The sequence below is a fragment of the Anabrus simplex genome, chromosome 2, assembly GCF_040414725.1.
Source record: "Anabrus simplex isolate iqAnaSimp1 chromosome 2, ASM4041472v1, whole genome shotgun sequence".
Classification (NCBI taxonomy): domain Eukaryota; kingdom Metazoa; phylum Arthropoda; class Insecta; order Orthoptera; family Tettigoniidae; genus Anabrus; species Anabrus simplex.
In genome coordinates, this window is record NC_090266.1 from 872173382 (window position 1) to 872197090 (window position 23709).

General features: G+C 40.7%; 1 protein-coding gene across 12 annotated transcripts in view; it reads right to left on the bottom strand.

Moving 5' to 3' along the window:
• LOC136863154 (uncharacterized) overlaps nucleotides 1–23709 on the bottom strand; it is a 989332-nt gene that overhangs the window by 2854 nt on the left and 962769 nt on the right. For all 12 annotated transcript variants that reach the window (XM_067139498.2, XM_068225867.1, XM_068225869.1 and 9 more), the window contains one exon: nucleotides 20613–20907. In XM_067139498.2, coding sequence (XP_066995599.1) covers nucleotides 20613–20907 — 295 coding nt within the window. The remainder of the gene's footprint in view (nucleotides 1–20612; nucleotides 20908–23709) is intronic.

The following is a 23709-nucleotide window of genomic DNA, read 5'->3' on the forward strand; positions in this document are numbered from 1 at the left end:
ATCAATCAATCAATCAATCAATCAATCAATCAATCAATCAATCAATCAATCAATCAATCATCATTGAATTGCATTAACGGCTGCCTTCTTTCTTAAATAATATCAAAGGTATTGGACATTTATCAAACATCTCTTTAGGTAAATTATTTCAACCCCTTCTCGAATCAAGCAAATATTTGCGCCAATTTGCCCTCTTGAATTCCAATATTATCTTCATATTATGATCTTTTCTGCTTTCAAAAACACCACTCAACGTTATTCAACTATTAATGTCATTCCATGCCATCTCGCCACTGACAGCTCAGAACATCCCGCTTAGGGCCGGTTCTACCACCTATTGGTAAAGTAGCGCGTAATTTGCCCTCCGCGTAAAAGGATGTTTCCGTCCGACCACTCCCAGGTAGCGCTATCGGCAGCATAAATCGTCGTTACCCGGCGCGTAATTTCTCGGCCACTTCGAGGGCCCGATAAGACTTTACCTGCCGGGCAAGTTCTGAGAGCTGAACATTATTAGCTGTATTTCTGGTGATATGCAACTCAAAATAGCTTAGTATACTGAAAAAAACAGTATACTGTAACAGTGATCGATATTGTATTGCAGGATTTTGAACATTAATGCTTCCCTTTAGTTGCAACGGTCACACCAGCCTCTCGCATCGGTAGCGCAGGGAACACTTTTTATACGTCAAGCTTTCGTAAAGAAACTCTAAAAGGATGTAAAATCAAAATCTATTTGGAAATCATTTCAAATGGGCTTTAATTTTCTACTTTTTCAGTTTTCGGACACGGGATATATATTACTGTATGTATCCTACCTAACCCAAGCGTTTTCGTGGCGTAGTGGTTACCACGTGCGCTTCATAATACGAAGTGTGGAGGTTCGAGTCTTTATTATGACGAATCTTTTTTATTTCCATTATTAGCGTTGTGTTAATCTGTGTGCCTCTTTTCATACGTTCTTATCACAATATTATGTCTACTAGGAAAATTGCTTCATATGTATGCTACCTATAGCAAGTGATGTTATGATTAATAGCATATAGGACTGTCGCCCAGGTAGCAGATTCCCTATTAGTTGTTTACATAGGCTTGTAAATTATTTCGAAGAAATTAGAAACTATTCCATTCCCGAATTCCTCTTCCTATGAATGGATATTTATCCCGATTAGTTCTTTACATTTACAGTACCTTCCAACTTTATCCTCATAAAGTTAAAAATTAAAATGAAATGCTTTATCAATAAGTGGAAGCATCTGGAAATAAACGAGGTCACAGAACTAGTTGCAAATAGAGCATCGCGGAGATACCTTAATCAATTCACAGAAGCCTGCATATATAGAATACTCAAAGGCAATAAATCCGTAAAGAAGATGTGTGTGTGTATACGTATATGGAAGCGCATAAAAGAGAGTTAAGAACAACGGCAGGGAACGAAAATACACTTTAAAATGTAAATTAGAAATACGATGAAAACCTGCGTACCTTCTATTACGGAGCGAGCGACTTGACCAATCTACTACGAGAATACTTTTCAAAAACGCTGCCTTGCATGGCAGGTTATAACTGGCGTAAGAAAATGCAATCTCGAGATTTTAATCCCAATTAGCTATTGATATTGAAGATCATAGATTAAAATCACGAAAGCTTGACATGAATCGTTGTCCATAACTCTTAAGACTCCCCTTATTAGGCTTTTTGGTGATAATCAGCAGACGCAAGCACAGGGAAATAAGACAATCGAAATGGGTTTCATGCATCTGACGATAGATAGCACCACACTCGAAAGCGAGAAATCGCTGAAAAACAGTCTAGCCAACTTTGTATATCGGTGTCTAGCTCCGGGTAGCTACCTAGCGCTTGCGCGGATGTGGTTGGACGCAAGCCAAAGTACCAGCCGATTTACACCTCCAGGTAGTTTACCTCCCGGGCAGCTGCCAGCCACTTTACCAGCAGATGGTAGAACCGGCCCTAAGTCAAACAGCTGGTCTCTTTATTCCCAAGTCTTCCAGGCCCAAGGTTTGTAACATTTTTGTAACTCTACTCTTTTGTCAGAAATCACCCAGAACAAATCATGCTACTTTCCTTTGGATCTCTTACAGTTCTCGAATCAATTAATGCTGGTGAAGGTCCAATACACTGGAACCATACTCTTATTGTGGTCCTACTCGTGACTTATATGCCCTCTCTTTTATAACCTTACTACATACTCCTAAATACTCCCATAAACATATGAAGAGATCTTTAACCTTTATTTGTAATCCCGTTACTTGCTTATCAAATGAAGATCTTTCTTTATATTAACACCTAGATACTTAAGTGATCCTCATGAGGTAATATCACCCCGTCTATACAATAATTAAAACTGAGAGGCCTTTTCCTCTTGGTGAAACATAAAATATGATTTTCACACCATTGTCTGCTGCCCATCTCACAACATTGTCGAAGTCTGTTTTCAGTCACTCACAGGGCCGAATTTAACTACTACAACATCTCTGCGCCCAAAGACATGGGTAAGTCAAATATAAACGAGCCTTTTATTTTATTTTGGCGCCTCTTTGGCTGCATGGGGTTCGAGGCCGTTAGCGCACGCAAGGAGGGGTCTCTGGGCTGTGCATCATAGCTCTGGAGGTCTCGTCCATGCTGTATTCAGTTGCTCTCACGATGAGTGAGAGTTATACCCGGATGTTGCGCAATGCATCATCATCAAATTTGTCGTCGGAAAAAAATGTAAAAGCTGCTGAAATTCGTCACTGGTTATATGCACAGTTCAGGGCCAGAACCCTCTCATGGGCCCGGGTAAAATACTGGTGTAATGAACTCTAGGACGAACGTGAGAAAGTTGAAAACAAACCCCCCCGCTCAGCATTACAACGCAGAATATTGCGGCTGTTCGAGAGCTTATTGAAGTTGATATGAGAACAACTATGCTTCAGATCAGCCATGGACATGTTCTGACAATCATCCAGAAGAACCTGAGATTCCGAAAAGTGTCAGCTCGTTGGGTCCCGAGGCTGCTGAATGAATAGCAGAAGGCTGCACGCACGGCTTGCAATTTCTCGCAAGCTTCTGACAGAGCACGAGGAGGAAGGTGACGCCTTTTTGAGACGAATTGTCACTTGTGATCAGACTTGGGTTCACCATTTCACTCCCACGTCAAAGAGGGCCAGTACAGAGTGGCAGAGGCGCGGCGAGAGGCCAAGACACGGTTGTCTGCAGGCAAGGTCTTGGCCACGGTCTTCTGCGACTACAGAGGTGTACTGCTGGTTCATTTCCTCGAGGCACGTCGTACCATTACTGCGGCCAAATATTTCAATCTTCTTCGTCAGGTTCGCGTTCCCTACAAGTCAAAAAGGCGCGGCATCCCAATCAGATCTGTACTGCACCTTCATGCCAACGCCAGACCCCACACCGCAAGACTAATCCAGCAAATATGCGCACAAATGCACTGGACTGTCCTGCCACGTCCACCCTATAGTCCGGACTTTTCATCGTGTGATTTCCACATGTATGGGGCGCTGAAGGGCGCTTTTGGTGGAGAGCGTTTCACGACCAACGAGGTGGTGAAACAGTTTATGCACAATTGGCTTCAGATACACCCGGCTACCTTCTTTGAAGATGGGATAAAGAAATTGCCCATCCGGTGGCAAAAGTGTGAAGATAGGATGGGGACTTATGTCGAAAAGTAAGAGCAATGTAAAACGTACGTAATTTTGACAAATAAAATAGTTACAACAAAAGGCTTCTTACCTTCATAATTTTGCACGCCCCGCTTTCCTTAAAGTTTATGAGCCAAAATTGCAATTACTATTGAAATGGCGTATGGCTTTTAGTGCCGGGAGTGTCCAAGGACAAGTTCGGCTCATCAGATGCAAGTCTTTTGATTTGACTCCCGTAGGCGACCTGCACGTCGTGATGAGGATGAAATGATGATGAAGACGACACATACACCCAGCCCCCGTGTCAGCGAAATTAACCAGTTATGGTTGAAATTCCCGACCCCGCCGGGAATCGAACCCGGGACTCCTGTGGCCAAAGGCCAGCACGATAACCATTTATCCATGGAGCCGGACACAATTACTATTATTTTTATGTAATAAATAAAGTAAAATAAAAATGAAATGGCGTATGGCTTTTAGTGCCGGGAGTGTCCGAGGACATGTTTGGCTCGCCAGCTGCAGGTCTTTTGATTTGACTCCCGTAGGCGACCTACGCGTTGCAATGAGGATGAAATGATGAAGAAGACGACACATACACCCAGTCCCCGTGCCAGTGAAATTAACCAATGATGGTTAAAATTCCCGACTCTGTCGGGAATCGAACCTGGGACCCCTGTGACCAAAGGCCAGCACGCTAACAATTTAGCCATGGAGCCGGACTAATGAATAAAGTAAGACAGAAGAATGCCTCCAACGGAAAGTATCAAATATTGTATTTATGTCCAACCTTTGCCCCGTTGCTCTATGAGGTGGGCTATGAAGTGATATGAACCTTTGTAGCAAATGTTTACGTCCGGATGCCCTTCCTGACGGCAGCCTCATCAGAGGAGTTAATAAAATGAAATGAAACACGTGATATATGATATTAGGAAGGGAGAGGATGAAACCCGGTGCCGGCACATAGCCTAATCCTGTTGAATAACACCAAGGGGTCTGCTCAAGGCATACGAACGTTCCCAATCGACGGACGAATCGCCATCAACAGCGTCATGTGCCCTCACTCCATATGAGCACGGTGGAGAGGTTTGGAATTGAATCCAGGCTTTTGGCACCCAATCTAGTGATTAAGAAATGTATACCACCACCTCTCCTAACATGTCGGCCAATATTCTGATTACCGGGCGAGTTGGCCGTGCGGTTAGGAACGCGCGGCTGTGAGCTTGCACCCGGGAGATAGTGGGTTCGAATCCCACTGTCGGCAGCTCTGAAGATGGTTTTCCGTGGTTTCCCCCTTTTCACACCAGGAAAATGCTGGGACTGTACCTTAATTAAGGCCACGGCCGCTTCCTTCCAACTCCTAAGCTTTTCCTATCCAATCGTCGCCATAAGACCTATCTGTGTCGGTGCGACGTAAAGCCACTAGCAAAAAATATTCTGATTGTGAAAAATTGTTTCGACCAATGGGACTCAACTGGTTAACCACCATGGCAGACCACACATATCTGATGCCGAATAATAATAATAATAATAATAATAATAATAATAATAATAATAATAATAATAATAATAATAATAATAATAATAATAATAATAATAATAATAGCCGCCTCTGTGGTGTAGTGGTTAGCGTGATTAGCTGCCACCCCCGGAGGTCCGGGTTCGATTCCCGGCTCTGCCACGAAATTTGAAAAGTGGTACGAGGGCTGGAACGGGGTCCACTCAGCCTCGGGAGGTCAACTGAGTAGAGGTGGGTTCGATTCCCACCTCAGCCATCCTAGAAGTGGTTTTCCGTGGTTTCCCACTTCTCCTCCAGGCGAATGCCGGGATGGTACCTAACTTAAGGCCACGGCCGCTTCCTTCCCTCTTCCTTGCCTATCCCTTCCAATCTTCCCATCCCTCCACAAGGCCCCTGTTCAGCATAGCAGGTGAGGCCGCCTGGGCGAGGTACTGGTCATTCTCCCCAGTTGTATCCCCCGACCAAGAGTCTGAAGCTCCAGGACACTGCCCTTGGGGCGGTAGAGGTGGGATCCCTCGCTGTGTCCGAGGGAAAAACCGAACCTGGAGGGTAAACAGATGATGATGATGATGATGATGATGATAATAATAATAATATATTATAATATACTATTATTATTATTATTATTATTATTAACAACAAGCGGTTTTGGGTTTGAGATGAACGTAAATAGTTTGTAACCCTTATAAGTGCTGAGAAGGACCTTTCAGCTGATAAGTAGATCTTCAAAGCTATATAGCCTACACATTCACTATAAGTCCTGAAGGTTTATTTGCTATCTGAAGTTTGTTTGGGAATCACAATCATTTTCACACCAGGCAAATGATGCGGCTGTACCTTCATTAAGGCCACGGCCGCTTTCTTCCCACTCCTAGCCCTTTCCTATCCCTTCGTCGCTATAAGACCTATCTGTGTCGGTGCAACGTAAAAATTAAATAAATAGAAATGGCAATGACTATTTTTTTCTTCATTCTAAGAGAAAGGATTTCAGATGATTGCATTATGTACCACATGCTTCTTCGATATCTGACTGGTAAATCTGTTGTAGTTTTTCAGCTGATTTGTGAATTTCATCACGATCAATTCCTGTGTGGTTTGATAAAAATTCATTGTATTCGGTTATTCATGTTTTTCTCTGTTGACAGTTTTTCAAATATTTCTATTTAACTGCTCTCTAGGATACAATTTAGATCATTATTATTTTCATTTCCTGGTTCAGTTTCTGATTTAGACTTTTCATCTAAGAATCTCGTGTGCTTCTCAATTTGTTTGAGGCTATATTCCTCTGCTTCTGCCACTTGTCGAATGTTTTGAATATTTTTCTCACCAACACTTCTATTGATAATAAATGATAATTTCATTTTATTCAGGAAATCACGTTCACCACTGTACCGACATCCATTTCCTCTGACAGTAATTTTTCACTGACAGCATTGAATCTTTCCAGAACATTACCCTACTCTGCAGACATAAGTATCTACGAAGAGTTCAGGTTGTTTTGTCCAAAATTCATTTTACATCATCTTGAGTGACTGATTTCTAATTTTTATCATTTTATACATTTTGGAGCTTTAATAATAGCTTCAAAATTACTGTTTAAACTCTTACATGCATTTCTTAGATGCAAGGGCTTTAACACTTTCCAGTTGAAAAGAGTTTATACAGTTTTTTCAGTATTGGTAATTCAAAAAAGAACATAGTCAATTTGCAATGTTGCAGCACTTGTTCCCTCTAAATTGAGGAAGTGAGTTGGAAACGGTATGAAAAATGCTAATGGATTGGCCCTCTTAGGTTCTTGCTTGCAGGCCGGAATATGTGCCAGATATACTGGTGGCATTATCATCGGTTTGGCCCCATGCAGTTGCTTATGTCTAGACCGTGAAATGAGAGAAAAGTAATTACAGAATTAGCCAGCTATCCTCTGGTATGTCTGGGAATTTTCATGAACTTTAAAAAACATTCTTTGGGAGACCCCTGTTTATTCCCATTTCTGAGAATAAAGCCTAATTGTTCATTGTGTGTGATGTCAGATGTAGAATGCACAAAAATTTAATAATATTTGGATTCCTTCACTGCTCTTACTATTTCGGTGATTACAGTTTTTGTCATAATCTGAATGGGTTCCTCAAAGGTCCCAAATGATAAATATCAATTCTGCCCTTTTCTGGGTTTTCTACATTCGGCTGTGTGACCTTTTAAGAATGCATCAAATTCACCTATAAGTTCTAGATCCATTAGAAAGTTTCCATTCCTACATCTACACTCTGGAATACTAACCCACGAGAGGACAGCTTTTTGATACAGGATTTACTCTCTGGAGTACAATATTTCCAATATCTAACTTCTTGTCATTGCATCTAGAAAAACCGCTATGTGATAATATTTCAGCTTAGAACTCTCACCAGAAACGTTCTGTCTTATAAAATTCAATATTGCATAAACTATATCAACAAATTTTCGTTCTAATTGATACTTGCACTGTGGGTCAGTATTTCTCCCCTCAACATTGTCACATAATTGCGTCTCGAGGTGCAACAACGTTATTCTTCGAACAACTCAGAGAGCTGATGGGTGTCAACTCTGCATAATTCACTACCCTGTCTTAGCACACAGTCACGATGAGAGTGGAAATCCTCATGTTCCAGTACCTGCTGATATCCGTGCTTTCACTCATTGAGACCAGTTCTTACAAATTGGAATGTCCCTCTAAACAGATCCTTGGCTGTAGGAATAAACCAAATATTCATGTTTCATAATGCCTCCATTTAAAAGCTTTCATTGAAACAGCGCTTTTGTCAGGAATCGCAAACTGTCTGGGTATATCCGCATAAAATTATAGAAATGGTCCTGACCCTGTTTCATTGCACATTTCTTAGCATAGTAGTCCTTAACATCTTTCATAACCCAAAAATAAGGGCAATTGCTTGATTTGACTTGGTAACAGATTGACTTCACAATTTTCACTTACAGTTTTCACAGCAGAACAAATGGAAATTCAACTAAAACTGGGCATACACTCATCAAGGTTTTCTGTACCGTTACTTTTATTTTTATTTTCGTTAATTGCGTCTGAGGAAGTCGTTTGAGTTATAGTTTGCATCCTGTGGAAAAAACGAGTCTAATTTTGGTGTTTAAGACAACAATTCATTTTCCCTCTTCTTCTCTTCTGTTAATATGCGATAATTTTTGCCGCTTACCGTAAGGATAATTCTTAGAATGGATTACGAATTTTTTTTCCGTCTATTCAGTACAAAGCTGTTACCATTCAAATGGTTTATCTAAAGGACATTATAGAAGGACGTGTTTCGCACTTACTAGAAGTCATCTTCAGCTTAATGATTACTGAGAAACAAGATATACATATAGAACAGTGGTATAGAAATAACAAGACAAAAATTACACAGATATTATAAAACTCGATATTTTAAAACGTTTGTCGTTCTTCAGTCTTGTTGTCTTGAGATGAAAAACTTGTTTGAACGAAGTGGGTGCATGTTACGAAGAAAAATGGGTTAACTGGAAGAGTTCCTTGGAACACTGTGGGTCTGTATTCAAAAAATCATAAAGTTTTCCTGTTGTTTTCAATTCCAGAGCAAAGCATGACAATGTTAACCAGGAATCTGAAGTAAAAATCAGGAAGTCAAGTGTGAGAACGAAAACGTTTTCATGAATAAGTTTAGTGGATGAAAATGATGAAATAACATTACTCACTCCGTCTTTCTTCCAGCCCCCTGTGTGTATGGTAAATGAAATGAAATGGGGTATGGCTTTCAGTGCCGGGAGTGTCCGAGGACAAGTTCGGCTCGCCTGATGCAGGTCTTTCGATTTGACGCCCGTAGGCGATCTGCGTGTCGTGATGAGGATGAAATGATGATGAAGACGACACATACACCCAGTCCCCGTGCCAGCGAAATTAACCAATTATGGTTAAAATTCCCGACTCTGCTGGGAATCGAACCCGGGACCCCTGTGACCAAAGGCCAGCACGCTAACCATTTAGCCATGGAGCCGGACTGCGTGTATGGTTCAAGACGGGTTGATATTGGCCTACGTACTGACTGGGGACAGCTCAGAGATTGCGATCGCTAGGGGAAGCAGCAGATGAGTGGAGGGGTAGTGAGTTGATGGAGGAAACCGAACCTGTATTGCGTGTTGCGGAGCGCTTGTTTCTTTGTCGATTCAGATCTATTTCAGTTATTAAATCAAGCAGAACGGTTTTTTTTCTTGAATTTCATTAAGATTATGAATGGGATTGAATGTCTGATCTAAGTTTTTACGAATATTTTCTAGAATGTTTATTAAGGTTCCCTTTTTGGCTATGTGTAGGATATCTAAATCCTTTTCGATGGAAGTGAATGAGTGATTATAATCATTCATGTGTTCACCAATAGCCGGAAATCATATGGTACTGCCTAATAATTCCACATTTACAACCTTCTTTTGTATCACATTTATTTTTATCTACAACAAACACAGTTTTGTGGTCACATACACCATATCTCACTTCAGTTTCTTTACAGACATCATGTGGTTTTATCAGCACCACATCCAGAATATTCTTCTCTCTCCGATGTAATTGGCGCTGAGTGGCTCAGACGGTTAAGGCGCTGGCCTTCTAACCCCAACTTGGCAGGTTCGATCCTGGCTCAGTCCGGTGGTATTTGAAGGTGCTCAAATACGACAGCCTCGTGTCGGTAGATTTACTGGCACGTAAAAGAACTCCTGCGGGACTAAATTCCGGCCCCTCGGCGTCTCCGAAGACCGTAAAATTAGTTAGTGGGACGTAAAGCAAATAGCATTATTATTATATAATTGGTCCATGGTTGGAAAATGTATAATTTATAATTTCCAATCATAGACCAATTATATTGGAATTCTGAAGTTACTCATTCAGGACAAATATTTCAAGTTCCCTGTGGAATCAAAATCCATATCATATTCTTCCCTCTAGTTGGTTCCATCACTTTCTGATCCATATTAACTTATTTGTCAATTTTTTGTTCATGATTTATGTCATTCACATTACTTTCCCAGTTAACATTTGGCAAACTGAGATCGCCCATTACAAGAACGTTCCTTTCTCTGTTGTTCCCCACATAATTGATTATCGTACTGTATCAAATAATTCCGCATCAGCGTCAACACCACCTTTTCCAGGTCTGACAACTGTAAAAATATCAAATTGTCTATTCTCTTTAGAAATGAGCCTTACACCTAGGATTTCTTATTTCTCGTCCTTAACTTTCTTACTAAAATAACCCACGGCACTTAACGCCCTTGAAAGGGCCTTGGCCTGCCCAGCGACCGATGCTCAGCCCGAAGGCCTGCAGATTACGAGGGGACGTGTGGTCAGCACGACGCATCCTCTCGGCCGTTATCCTGGGCTTTCGAGACCGGGGCCGCCATCTCACCGTCAGATAGCTCCTCAATTCTAATCATGTAGGCTGAGTGGACCTCGAACCAGCCCTCAGGTCAAAAGAAAAATCCCTGACCTGGCCGAGAATCGAACCAGGGCCCCTGGGCGAGAGATAGGCACGCTACCCCTTCACCACGGGGCCGCGTTTAACTTTCTTATGGCTTACACAATTTTCTTTCACCGGTATGAATAGTTTCTCTCTTATTGAATCTATCCTGTCTCTACGATAAACACTCCAGTTTGAAGAAAAACTTTCTGCATTCATAATAGCACTTTTCAGCCACGGTTGCATTCGAATTACAATATCTGATAGATTTACATATCCATTAAATTACTTATTTTGGTCCTTTTGTTTACAATACTTCTGCAGTTTAACACTAACAAATTTGTTATCTTTACTTGACTTTCAGCTCCCTGTACTCTCATCGCCATTTCCTAGTCCATCCCTGTTTCCCCGAATGTACTTCTCTATAATCATTCTAAACAAACCTCCTAACTTACACATGGCACTGTGGCTCAAGTGAAGGGCGTCTGAGAGCAGAACCCTATCTCCCACCCGCCCTTTATGACCTACAAATCCCACTCCCAATTTCCCAGAGATCCACTCCATTGTCTCATTTAAAATCCACGATCACCCTCCAGTCAGCATATCTTCCACACAGTATCCCACTGATTACAATTTCAGCTCCCTTCAACTTCTCCTGCGCTGCATTAACCATATCCCACAGATCCTCACCTATGCTGGTACCTATCCTGCTTTCCTTACGTTGTTGGTACCAATGTGAAAAAATACCTCGTTAAACGTATCCTCCTTCTTCTCTTCAACTTTCTTCAACATCTACCTTAACCCAATTTCTGTATAACACTCTACTTTATTTTATTTTCCTCCACACAATTTCCCCACGTGGTTATCAGAGGAGTTCACCATGACCTGAGTCCGACTCGTTGGCTGAACGGTCAGCGTACTGGCCTTCGGTTCAGAGGGTCCCGGGTTCGATTCCCGGCCGAGTCGGGGATTTTAACCTTAATTGGTTAATTCCAATGGCACGGGGACTGGGTGTATGTGCTGTCTTCATCATCATTTCATCCTCATCACGACGCGCAGGTCACCTGCGGGTGTCGAATAGAAAGACCTGCACCTGGCGAGCCGAACTTGTCTTCGGACACTCCCGGCACTAAAAGTCATACGCCATTTCATTTCACCATGACCTGAGACTCATTAGATCCCTTCCCTTCCTGGTCTCCCTTATCTTTCCTGACAGATGTAGAACCAACTTTCTCTACCTTTTCTCCCTCTGATGATCTTATTCCACTTCTCTTTTCTATCCTCTACTCTACGTTTCCCTTTCCTGATTTTCCCTTTCCTCTTTCCTACCCCTCCTCTGTAACACTTCCCTGTTTCTCATCTTCCCTCTGCTGTTCTGCCTGCTGTGGCTCATATCGATTCCTCACTGATACCTTTCCTGAACACTGCCCCTGAGTAGACCCGTTGGCCCTCATTTTTTTCCCCTTAAATCATTAACCCAACTGTCTTCCCCAGATTCTCCCCTTCTTTCCACTCCCACTTGTATAACTACCATATACTGTACATTGTTTGAGGGAGATCTACTCCTGTGATAGAAGCCTAATTATCTCCCTCAAACTTTCGAACACTTCCCTCATACTCCTTAATACCTACTAACACTCACAGTCCCTACACCTGCATTTCTTGGCCATCCTTTGATCTCTTTCATGGGAATATGAAATATTATAAAAAATCAACCAAATTAAATTAATGTGTTCTGTGAATTTAAAAATACATGGGAAGGAAATTTCAATAATTCATTTTAATTAAATTAAATACTTGGATGAGTGTGTTTATATACTCACCAGCAATTACCCGCGGCTTCGCTCGCGTGGATTTTGTAATTTGATCAGAGTAACCGCTCCTCGGAATTGTACTAAGACAATATCTGAAAATTCCTAAAGTATAAAACTCACCCAAAAATTGAGTTTCATTTACCCCAGATATTCCTTGTAAACCATGTTTGTGGTATTACCTTTTAGGGCTAAGACGACCATGCGACATAGAACTGTACATGCGAGAAACAGTCTTCTCTCAAGTCAAAAAATAAATACATGTTTCTGTATTATTAAAGGGGATTCCAAATACCTATTCCCACATCTGTAACATATTCAGTTTTTGAGATATACATAAGTATTCCCATAAAAAGAATTCAACGCCTTGATCAGTCCTTCCCCTACCCCCATCTAAATGTATTTTCCGAAAACAAAAATACATGTTTCCTTATTTTTAAAGGAGATTCCAAATATCAGTTTTCACGTCTGTAACATTTTCAGTTTTAAGATAAGAGTATCCTCATAAAAATCATTCAACTACATTTCACTATTTTTTACCCACTGTTAAATGCCCTCTCCAAAAACAAAAAAGGTACAGGTTCCTGTATTTTTAAAGGACTTTCCAAATATCAAGTTTCTTGTCTCTAGCATATTAAGTTTATGACATATCATGTAAAATGAAATGGCGTATGGCTTTTAGTGCCGGGAGATTCCAGGACGGGTTCGGCTCGCGAGGTGCAGGTCTCTTGATTTAGCTCCCGTAGGCGACCTGCGCGACGTGATGAGGATGAAATGATGATGAAGACAACACATACACATACACCCAGCCCCCGTGCCAGGGAAATTAACCAATGATGGTTAAAATTCCCGACCCTGCCGGGAATCGAACCCGGGACCCCTGTGACCAAAGGCCAGCACGCTAACCATTTAGCCATGGAGCCGGACGACATATAATGTAGATATACCGGTACTCGTTTTAAAAATTCACCCGCTTTTTCAGTTGTTTTCAGCCCCTCATTTGGATTTTCCGAAAGCAAAAAATAAAAATAAAAATACGTGTTTCATTATTTTTAATAATAATAATGTTATTTGCTTTACGTCCCACTAACTACTTTTACGGTCTTCGGAGACGCCGAGGTGCCGGAATTTAGTCCCGCAGGAGTTCTTTTACGTGCCAGTAAATCTACCGACACGAGGCTGTCGTATTTGAGCACCTTCAAATACCACCGGACTGAGCCAGGATCGAACCTGCCAAATTGGGGTTAGAAGGCCAGCGCCTTAACCGTCTGAGCCACTCAGCCCGGCTCATTATTTTTAAAGGATATTCAAATACCAGTTTGCATGCCTGTAAGTCTGTAACACCTTCAGTTTTTTGAGATAAATGTATACCCGTAAGAATTATTCAACTTCTTCTTCCTCACTTCTTTCCACGCCTCTCCCGCCTTAAGTGGACTTTCCGAAAACATAAATACGTGTTTCTTAATTTTGAAAGGAAATTCAAAATACCAACTTTCACGTCTGTAACAGCTTCAGTTTTTAAAATAAAGTATCCTCATAGCCTAAACGTATTTAAACTCTTTATTTACCGGTACTTATTTTCAACCCCCCACCCCTTACGTCGATTTTCCGAAAAAAAAAACAAATGCGTATTTCTTTATTTTTAAAGGATATTCCAAATACTAATTTTCACGTTTGCAAAATCTTCAGTTTTTGAGACATAAGTATACTCATGAAAGTAATATGTTCATGTCTCTAATATCTTCAGTTTTTGAGATATAAGTATCCTCGTAAAAGAATTCAACTCCTTTTTCACCCCAGCCCGTTAAGTTGATCGCCCCCCCCCTCCAAAATGCGTGTTACTTTATTTTTAAGGTGATTCCAAGTAAAAATTTTCACGTATGCAACCTTAAGTTTTTGAGATATAAGTTCCTCCATAAAAAGAATTAATTTTTTCACTTCCTTTCACCCTCCCCCCATTAAGTGACTTTTCCGAAAACCAGAAAAACTTGTTTCTTTGTTTATAAAGGAGCTTCCATATGCCAATTATCACGAATGTAACATCTTCAGATTTGAGATATATGTAACCTCATAAAAAGGAATGAAACCCCTTTTTCACCGCCTCCACCCCAAGTTGATCCCCCCACCCCAAAATGCGTGTTCCTTTATTTTTAAAGGAGATTCCAAATACTAATTTTCACGTCTGCAACATCTTTAGTTTTTGAGATATAAGTATCCTCATACAATATTCAACTAATTTTTCAATTATTTCACCCCCTTATGTGGATTTTCTAAACACAAAGTATTACGTGTTTCTTTACTTTGAAAGAAAATTCCAAATGCAAATTTTCTTGTCAGTAACATCTTCAGCTTTTGAAATATAAGTATCCTCATGAAAAGAATTCAACTCCCGTTAAGTTGGTTTCCCCCACCCAAAAAGTACGTGTTTCTTTATTTTTAAAGGAGATTCCAAATACCTATTTTCGCGTCTCTAACCTTCAGTTTTGAGATATAAGTTTCTCCAGAAAAAGTATTCAATTTTTTTACTTCCTTTCACACTCCCCACAAGTGAATTTTCCAAAAACAAACAGTACTCGTTTCTTTAAAAGAGCTTCCAAATACCAATTATCACTTCTGTAACATCATCAGTTTTTGAGATATATGTATCATCGTAAAAGGAATGCATCTTCGTTTTCATCCCCCTCTACCAAGTTGACTTCCACCCCCCACCCCCCCGTAAATGCGTGTTTCCTTATTTTTAAAGCAGATTCCAAATACCAGTTTTCACGTTCCTAACACATTTAGATGTTTTGGTATGTACATATACATTCCCATACAAATGATCCAAGTAATTTTTCAATCCTTTCAGGCCGGGCTGAGTGGCTCAGACGGTTAAGGCTTTGGCCTTCTAACCCCAACTTGGCAGGTTCGATCCTGGCTCAGTCCGGTGGTATTTGAAGGTGCTTAAATACGACAACCCCGTGTCGGTAGATTTACTGGCACGTAAAAGAACTCCTGCGGGACTAAATTCCGGCACCTTGGCGTCTCCGAAGACCTTAAAAAAGTAGTTAGTGGGACGTAAAGCAAATAACATTATTTCTATCATTTCAGCCCGAAACACCCCCCCCCCCCCCCCCGTTAAGGGCCTCTTCCGAAGACCAAAGGATACGTGTTTTCTTATTTTTAAAGGAGGTTCCAAATACCAATCTTCACGTCTGCAACATGTTCAGTTTTTGAGATATACTGCAGATACGCTGATTTTAAACATTCACCCTCTTTTTCAGTTCCCCTTTAGTGGATTTTCCGAAAAAAATATTTATGTTTCTTTACTTTTACAGGAAATTCCAAATACCAGTTTTCAAATCTGTAAAATATTACGTGTCTGAGATAATTTGCAGATAAAGTCTTTTTAAAAATTCACCCCGCTTGTCACTCCTTTTCACCCCCTATTCATCGGATAATCCAAAAACACAAAAATACGTGTGTCCTAATTTACAAAGGAGATTCCAAATTTCAATTTTCATGTCTGTAACATCTTCAGTTTTTGAGATGTAAGTCTCCTCATAAAAGGTTATTAACCCGTTTTCCCCCATTTTTCACCCCCTTAATGGGATTTTCCGAAAACAAAAAAACAAAAACAAAAAAAACAAACAAACAAACATGTTTCTTCATTTTTAAAGGAGATTCCAAATACCAATTTTTATATCTGTAAACTTTTATGTTTTTGAGATATAGACATCCTCATTTTAAATATTCAGCCCCCTTTTCACCCCATTAGCGACGGAATATCCAAAAATCCTCCCTTAGCGAGCACCTACACGTTAATATGAATGTATCCCCAAAATTTCATTTCTTTATGTTCAGTAGTTCTGGCTCGGCGATGATGAATCAGTCAGTCAGTCAGTCAGTCAGTCAGTCAGTCAGTCAGTCAGTCAGTCAGTCAGGACAGGTTATTATATATAATACTTGCAAGATACCCGTACTTCGCTACGGTATTATACTGAAATTTATGATTGAATGCTTAACGTTTTATGTATAATCCGCCGAAATTCGCCATCTGACTCGTTCTCTGAGAGATTATGACAAAGTTCCTCCCATTTTTCAATCTTTCTTTCCAGCAGTCGATTTCGTACTTCCCGGCCAAGGTCCAAGTATTCCCCCCGGTCAGTTGGGCCCCTAAATCTTTGCCATCTTTTCCTATAAGCATTTTTAATATGGATCAAATCCTTGGGGAGATCCGGCGTGGTGTAGTCTTGGGTGCCTTGGCGGTAGTAAACCCGCGGCCGGACTGTATTCGTAGTCATTACCCGGCCAGGACCCGTTTCCAGCGCGGTCCGCACATTTTGACGACGGTCCAGAACATTATTATTATTATTATTATTATTATTATTATTATTATTATTATTATTATTATTATTATTATTATTGATGTTCAGGACCCCACAGCAAGATGCAAGACCGCTACTTGGGGGAAAATTTCAGTACATCTGCTGCCATTGTCATTGCTGACTATGTGACCAGCACCATCGTCGCGCGTATGCAAGTGCGCGGGATTTCTGGCGATACGAATGATATACTTTCGAGCATTATTGACCTTTTTCTAGAGGTGAACAATTGCACCGTCAATATTATTCCTGTGGTTTATTTCAAATGTGTTTAAATTTTTATTTATATGCCAGGAGAATCTACTGTTATCTAGGAACGTTCTCCAAAGGAAAATATGGCTCTTGAAAACGAACCCAGGAAAGATTAAAAATGTTCGGTTTATGATCAGAATAAGTACATTGAAAATCCGCAGCCTGTTTCCAGTCATTCGACCGCGTCAGGAATGGAATGAATGAAGCCCCCATCTAGCGGGGAGGAGAGGAATTGTGTCGGCTGCCGAAGCCTATCGCACTCCTCTGGGGCAATGATAAATAAATGACAAATGAAATGAAATGATATTGGAAAGTGTTGCTGGAATGAATGATGACAGGGAAAACCGGAGTACCAGGGGAGAAAAACCTGTCCCGCCTCCGCTTTGTCCAGCACAAATCTCACAAGGAGAGACCGGGATTTGAACCACGGAACCCAGCGGCGAGAGGCCGGTGCGCTGCCGCCTGAGCCACAGAGGCTCCTATTAAGTACGTTACGAACAGTAAAATCAATTGGTGGTCTCAACTCCTTTTCCACTCCACAACCGTTAAGTTGATTTACCCCCCCCCCCCCCGAAAAGGAAGGCGTGTTTCTTTATGTTTAAAGGAGATTCCAAATACCAATGTTCACGTCTGTTACCTTCAGTTTTGAGATGTAAGTACCCCTTAAAAATAATTCACTTTTTTCACTTCTTTTCACAATCCCCCACCCCCCAAGTGAATTTTTTCGGCAATTAATTCTTGTTTCTTTAATAGTAAAGGATCTACTAAATACCAATTATCACAACTCTAGCATCTTCAATTTTTGAGATATGTGTCCTCATAAAAGGAATTCAACTCCTTTCCACTCCCGCCCCCAAGATGATTTCCTTCCCCCCAAAATGCGTTTTTCTTTGTTTCTAAAAGAGATCCCAAGGGATACCAATTTTCAGGTCTGTAATATCTCCAGTTTCTGAGATATAAGTATCCTCATTAAAGGCATTCAACCCCTTTTTCACCCCTTTTTACCCCTTCTATTGGGATTTTCCGAAAACAAAAACGTACGTGTTTCTTTATTTTTAAAGGAGATTCTAAATACTAATTTTTAGATCTGTAAACTTTCAAGGTTTTGAGATATAGGTACACTCATTTTAAAAATTCACCCCCCTTTTCACCCTCCCATTGATTGGATTTTCCAAAAACAAAAAAATACGCGTTTCTTTATTTTTAAAGGAGATCCCAAATACCAATTTTTAGGTCTGTAATATCTTCAGTTTCTGAGATATAAGTATCCTCATTAAAGATATTCAACCCCTTTTTCACCCCTCCTATTGGGATTTTCCGAAAACAAAGAATACGTGTTTTCTTATTTTTAAAGAATATTCTAAATACCAATTTTTAAATCTGTAAACTTGTAAAGTTTTGAGATATAGATACACTCATTTTAAAACTTCACCCTCCCTTTTCACCCCCTTAGCGACGGAATGTACAAAAATCCTCTCTTAGCGAGCATTTACATGTTAATATGAATGTATCCCCAAAATTTCATTTCCTTATGTCCAGTAGTTTTGGCTCGGCGATGATGAATCCGTCAGTCAGTCAGTCAGTCAGTCAGTCAGTCAGTCAGTCAGTCAGTCAGTCAGTCAGTCAGTCAGTCAGTCAGTCAGTCAGTCAGGACAAGTTATTTTATATACATAGATTACACTGTACAATAGAACAAAATAGTTTTAAAATAAATTAATAATAATGTTACTGGCTTTACGTCCCACTAACCACTTTTTTCGGTTTACGGAGACGCCGAGGTGCCGGAATTTAGTCCTGCAGGAGTTATTTTACGTGCCACTAAATCTACCGACACGAAGCTGATGTATTTGAGTACCTTCAAATACCACCGAAATGAGTCAGGTTCGAACCTGTCACTCTGGGGTCAAAAGGCCAGCACCTCAACCATCTGAGCCACTCAGCCCGGCGTAAAGTAAATTAATATATGTCACTCATATTCTCGTAGATGTTTGGATAACTAAACAAAATGTATCCCATAATAGAAGATACTTTTCGTATGGTGTAATTCTTTCCCAAGGTTATTCAACAAGGATTACCGCGACCCTCTCATACTACAGTGCTCCAAAAACCTTTTGCACATTAAGATTTCACACAGTGTATGTCACGGTTCATTAAACATGTTTACAGTTTGCACTTTAGGCCAATATCCGTGACACGTAGTGATGCTAAATGCAGATCAGATTGGATATTTGTCCAATAGAAAGCATTTGCTATGTCAGTCAGTTTAACAACATCACACGTATGGTTTTCAGTGTAAACAGCACTTGTACAACAGTACCCATTTTTGCTACTGACTGCTTTTGAATTGTGACATTGCTGTAAGAAGAATGGCCACAAATGGATGCCACTGATCATGCTGAAATGATTCAGAATGATGTCTCTAGAGTTTGGATAAAGTTCAGGAACACATGAGCGGTTGCTGATTGACAATGGATGGGACGCCCACTCAACAACTCTCAGGGAGAATCGGTATTTGTTGCTTTCAGCACCTTGTAGGCCCACTGCTACTGCCACCTCGTTTCGGCAAGATCTTCGGAGATTCACCGGAACTAATGTGTCATATTGGACAGTGCAAAATCAGCTGCATGACGGAGAGCTGATATCAAGGAGGTCTATACCAAAAGCTCCGCTTAAACCCCACCACAGGGCTTCTCACGTGAGGTGGGCATCAACTCACAACCCATGGTATCGGGAACAGTGGGAGCGTACTATCTTTCCTGATTAAGTCACCATAAACTTTCATCCATACACCAGGAGCATTAGATTCTAAAGATGATCTGATGAGAAATGGAACGACCTTATTTCTGGAGCACCATAAACAGCAAGAGGGCTCCATCATGTTTTAGGGTGGGATCATATTCGGTTGACGTATGCCTCCAGGGTAAGGTGACTGGTCTGGTATACGAAACCACATCATGCAACTTGTAGTTACAAGATTTTTGAGGGCTATTCTGTAGTGGATAATAATACTCCTGCTCTTCAAGCTAGAGTGGTCAGTCAGTTCCTTGAGAAATTTGACATACAACAAATGGTGTGGCTGGCAATATTTTGCAGATATGAACTGTGTTGACTGTCCATGGTGTGAAATGAAGAGAGCACTTGCCTAATCCTCCTGCTAACATTCATCAACTGACTGAAGGTGTTATCTAGGAGTGGGATAATATATACCAAACAAGTTGGATTCCTTGGTACTCACTATGCTCCACCATGTTGAAGCATGCCTCAGGGCCCAAGGCACATGGTACTGATCTCCTCACAGTGAATTATAATTTTGAGTTCAAAATCCGAAATTACCTACTTTGTGTTCTTTTTTGCATAGCTTACTGCATGCTGTGTTTCTTTGTATATATCCTTCATAATATATGTACACACACATAGCAAAATCAAAAGTGCACTAAACCAGAATATGCAAAACGTTTTGCGAGCACAGTACAATATAAGAAACGGAATTCCTTGCAGTTAAGTGGGTGCTGTTAGGACTCATGAACTCACCTTTAAAGAATTATACTTACTTATAAAGATTATCAGCTTCTTTTGTGTAGTTGTGGCCAGCAGGAGTGTCATAGCGGGTAATAACCGAGTAGCAGCACGTGAGTCGCCGGCCCTTTGGTATGTAACGTCCGATCATTGCAGAATCAACTCGCAACACATGGTTACTGGCATTGTCCATGGACGTGTAGGTTAATGGTGGGTCCCGTGTGCACACAATAGGTTCAGCTGGCTGCAGCATGCTGCGGATAGACTCGTGATATGGCTCTACATCTGGAATCTGGCAGCTTGGGCTCCAGACTAAATAGCCCTCCTTTCCTGCAAACAATCAAGACAATAACGGTATTATTTTAGGAGAAAAGTATAATGCCTTAGCATGTTGTAGGCAGTCTGGAAAACTTAACAACAATTTATTTTCCTGATTGTCAATTACTAACATCTGATTGGTTAGAAGCCATGCTTTTCATTCTCATAGTTACAAATGGTTAATTTTTTTTTAAATTTAAGCAAAATCATGCAAAAACGCATTTTAATCGTAAACTTGTCCTGTTTGGCTTTTACACTGGCAGGAAAAAGGCATAGTATAATATTTAATATTTCTGTATGGGATACAGTACATCTAGGCCTATACCTCATTACAGTGCTTATAATATTGCATCAGTTAGCCCTACAAACAAGCAGTAACATGAAATAAACTGTAGAAGAATACATTCTTCTTTTATAACATGAATACTAGGAATGTTGCATAAATTCATGAGAAGGTGTCTGTTTTTCTACCAACAACATAAAAATAATCTACTCTGAGATATTACTGCATGAATAATAATGTATGTTGAGTAGTCAGCCCGAAGACTGGTTGAATTCTCAACAGCTCTGCCATCAGCCACCATAGATGGCCTAGGAATCACTGAATAGGCATACAAGGGAACTGAGGAGTGATGTAGTTTCCTGTTTCCTTCCTCGCTGAACCAGAAGTTGCAATTGTATACAAGTCTGCCAAGACCACTGAAATGCATACGCCAACCGACCTATGAGCAACCTTTTTACACCACTGATAACAGGGACTGGCTGCATAAGGAATGGCAATACTAGCATTGCTGATAACTCAGTCACTTTTAAAGTGTCAAAGTCACGGGTGAGACTGTGACAGAAAAATTGAAGTAACAAATTTATTCTAGCTCATTCCAGAAGACACGGTGCACTGTAAGCATTAGATCTTGCCAGCAAAGGAACAACAACAACAGCAACTACTACTACTACTACTTTTTGCTAGTGGCTTTACGTCGCACCGACACAGGTAGGTCTTATGGCGACGATGGGGCAGGAAAGGGCTAGGAGTGGGAAGGAAGCAGCCGTGGCCTTAATTAAGGTACAGCCTGGTGTAAAAATGGAAAACCATCTTCAGGGCTGCCGACAGTGGGATTCGAACCCACTAAACCCGGAAGCAAACTCACAGCCGCGGCTCCTAATCGCACGGCCAACTTGCCCGGTACTACTACTACTACTACTACTACTACTACTACCAAGAGACACCAGAATGCCTTGAATTCAACCTGTAAGAATTCAGCATGCCAGTAAATATAATGACATGGTTATTTTTCATCTCTTGTTTTTGTTGTTGTTGTTGTTGTTGTTCGGTACTCAGCCCTAAGGCTGGGTTGATCCTCTACAGCTCCGCCAACAGATGTTATAGATGGCCAAGGTGTCAATGAAGAGGCATACCAAGGACAGGAGTGAGGTAGTTTCCCGTTGCTTTCCTCCCCGGGCCAGAAGTTGCTATTATATATCAGTCTGCCCGGTCCACTGAAATGCATGCACCAACTGACCCCATGAGCGATATTTTCACACCATTCATAACAGGGACTGGGTTCATAAGGAATGGTATTACTAGCTTCGCTCATACCTCGGTCACATTCATATTGTCAAAGCCAAGGATGAGACTGAGACAGGCCAATGAAAGTAACAAATTTATTCTAGCCCATACCAGAAGACATAGTGCATTGTAAACACTACATACGGCCAGCAAAGGCATCTCATTCATCTAAGTGCCCTTAAATGCCTACAAGCTCTGATCAGATTACGTCCATAACCAGGCACGAAGGTAAGGGGTGGGTTCAGTAGGTACAAATCCCTCCCATTATACATGGAACATTTAATATAATGCCCAAAGTTAAGGAGGTCAAGTAACAAAAATGAAAGTAAATTACTATTTCTAACCCAATTACTATAATGAAATCAATAGAAAACATGTGAAATTTTGAATTTCGTGGATGATCAGAAAAAAAATGAAAAATGATCAGCAAGACTTCAATATATCAATAGTAGGTATATTGATTAATTAAACTGTGATATTCACATAGCATCCAGAACTTACTAGAGCATTTGCTGTTATTCTCCATCACACCATAAACGAATAATAGCAGAATAATTTGGAATGTGATCAAACATATCACAGATACCTCATCTTGAAGGCACCACCTTCCAAACTTATAGACCAATATGGAACGTTCTAGACGTCCCTTGCTGTGTATCGATGAACCAGCAAACAATCGGAAATTTAGAGAATCGTCTGTGTCCGTTTATAATCAGTTCTCTCCACGCAATTGAAATTAATGTCTATTTTGGTGATCATTTACCTTCTTAGTGGTGCTTTTTAGCTTTAAAATGAAGCATTTTCTTCTTTTTCTACCGCTTTTCCCATACCAGTGGGGTTGCGGGTACGAACTGTGTCGCACACGTGGATTTGGCCCTGTTTTAAGGCCGGATGACCTTCCTGACGCGAACCTTAAATGAAAGGTTGTAATCACTATTGCGTGTTTCTGTGGTGGTTGGTACTGTAGTGTGTTGTCTGAATATGAAGAGGAAAGTGTTGGAACAAATACAAATACCCAGTCCTCGAGCAAGAAGAATTAATCAAGCAGGGTTAAAATCCCCAACCCGCCCGGGAATCGAACCCGAGACCATCTGAACCGAAGGCCTCAACGCTGACAATTCAGCAAATAAGTCGGACTTTAAAATGAAACATACTGTGCAAAAATAATTTTGTAGCATAAAGAATAAATAAGAAGTTGACCCTGCTAGTAGCAACACAAGCACGATTGTTTCAAGTCAAGGAAGTAT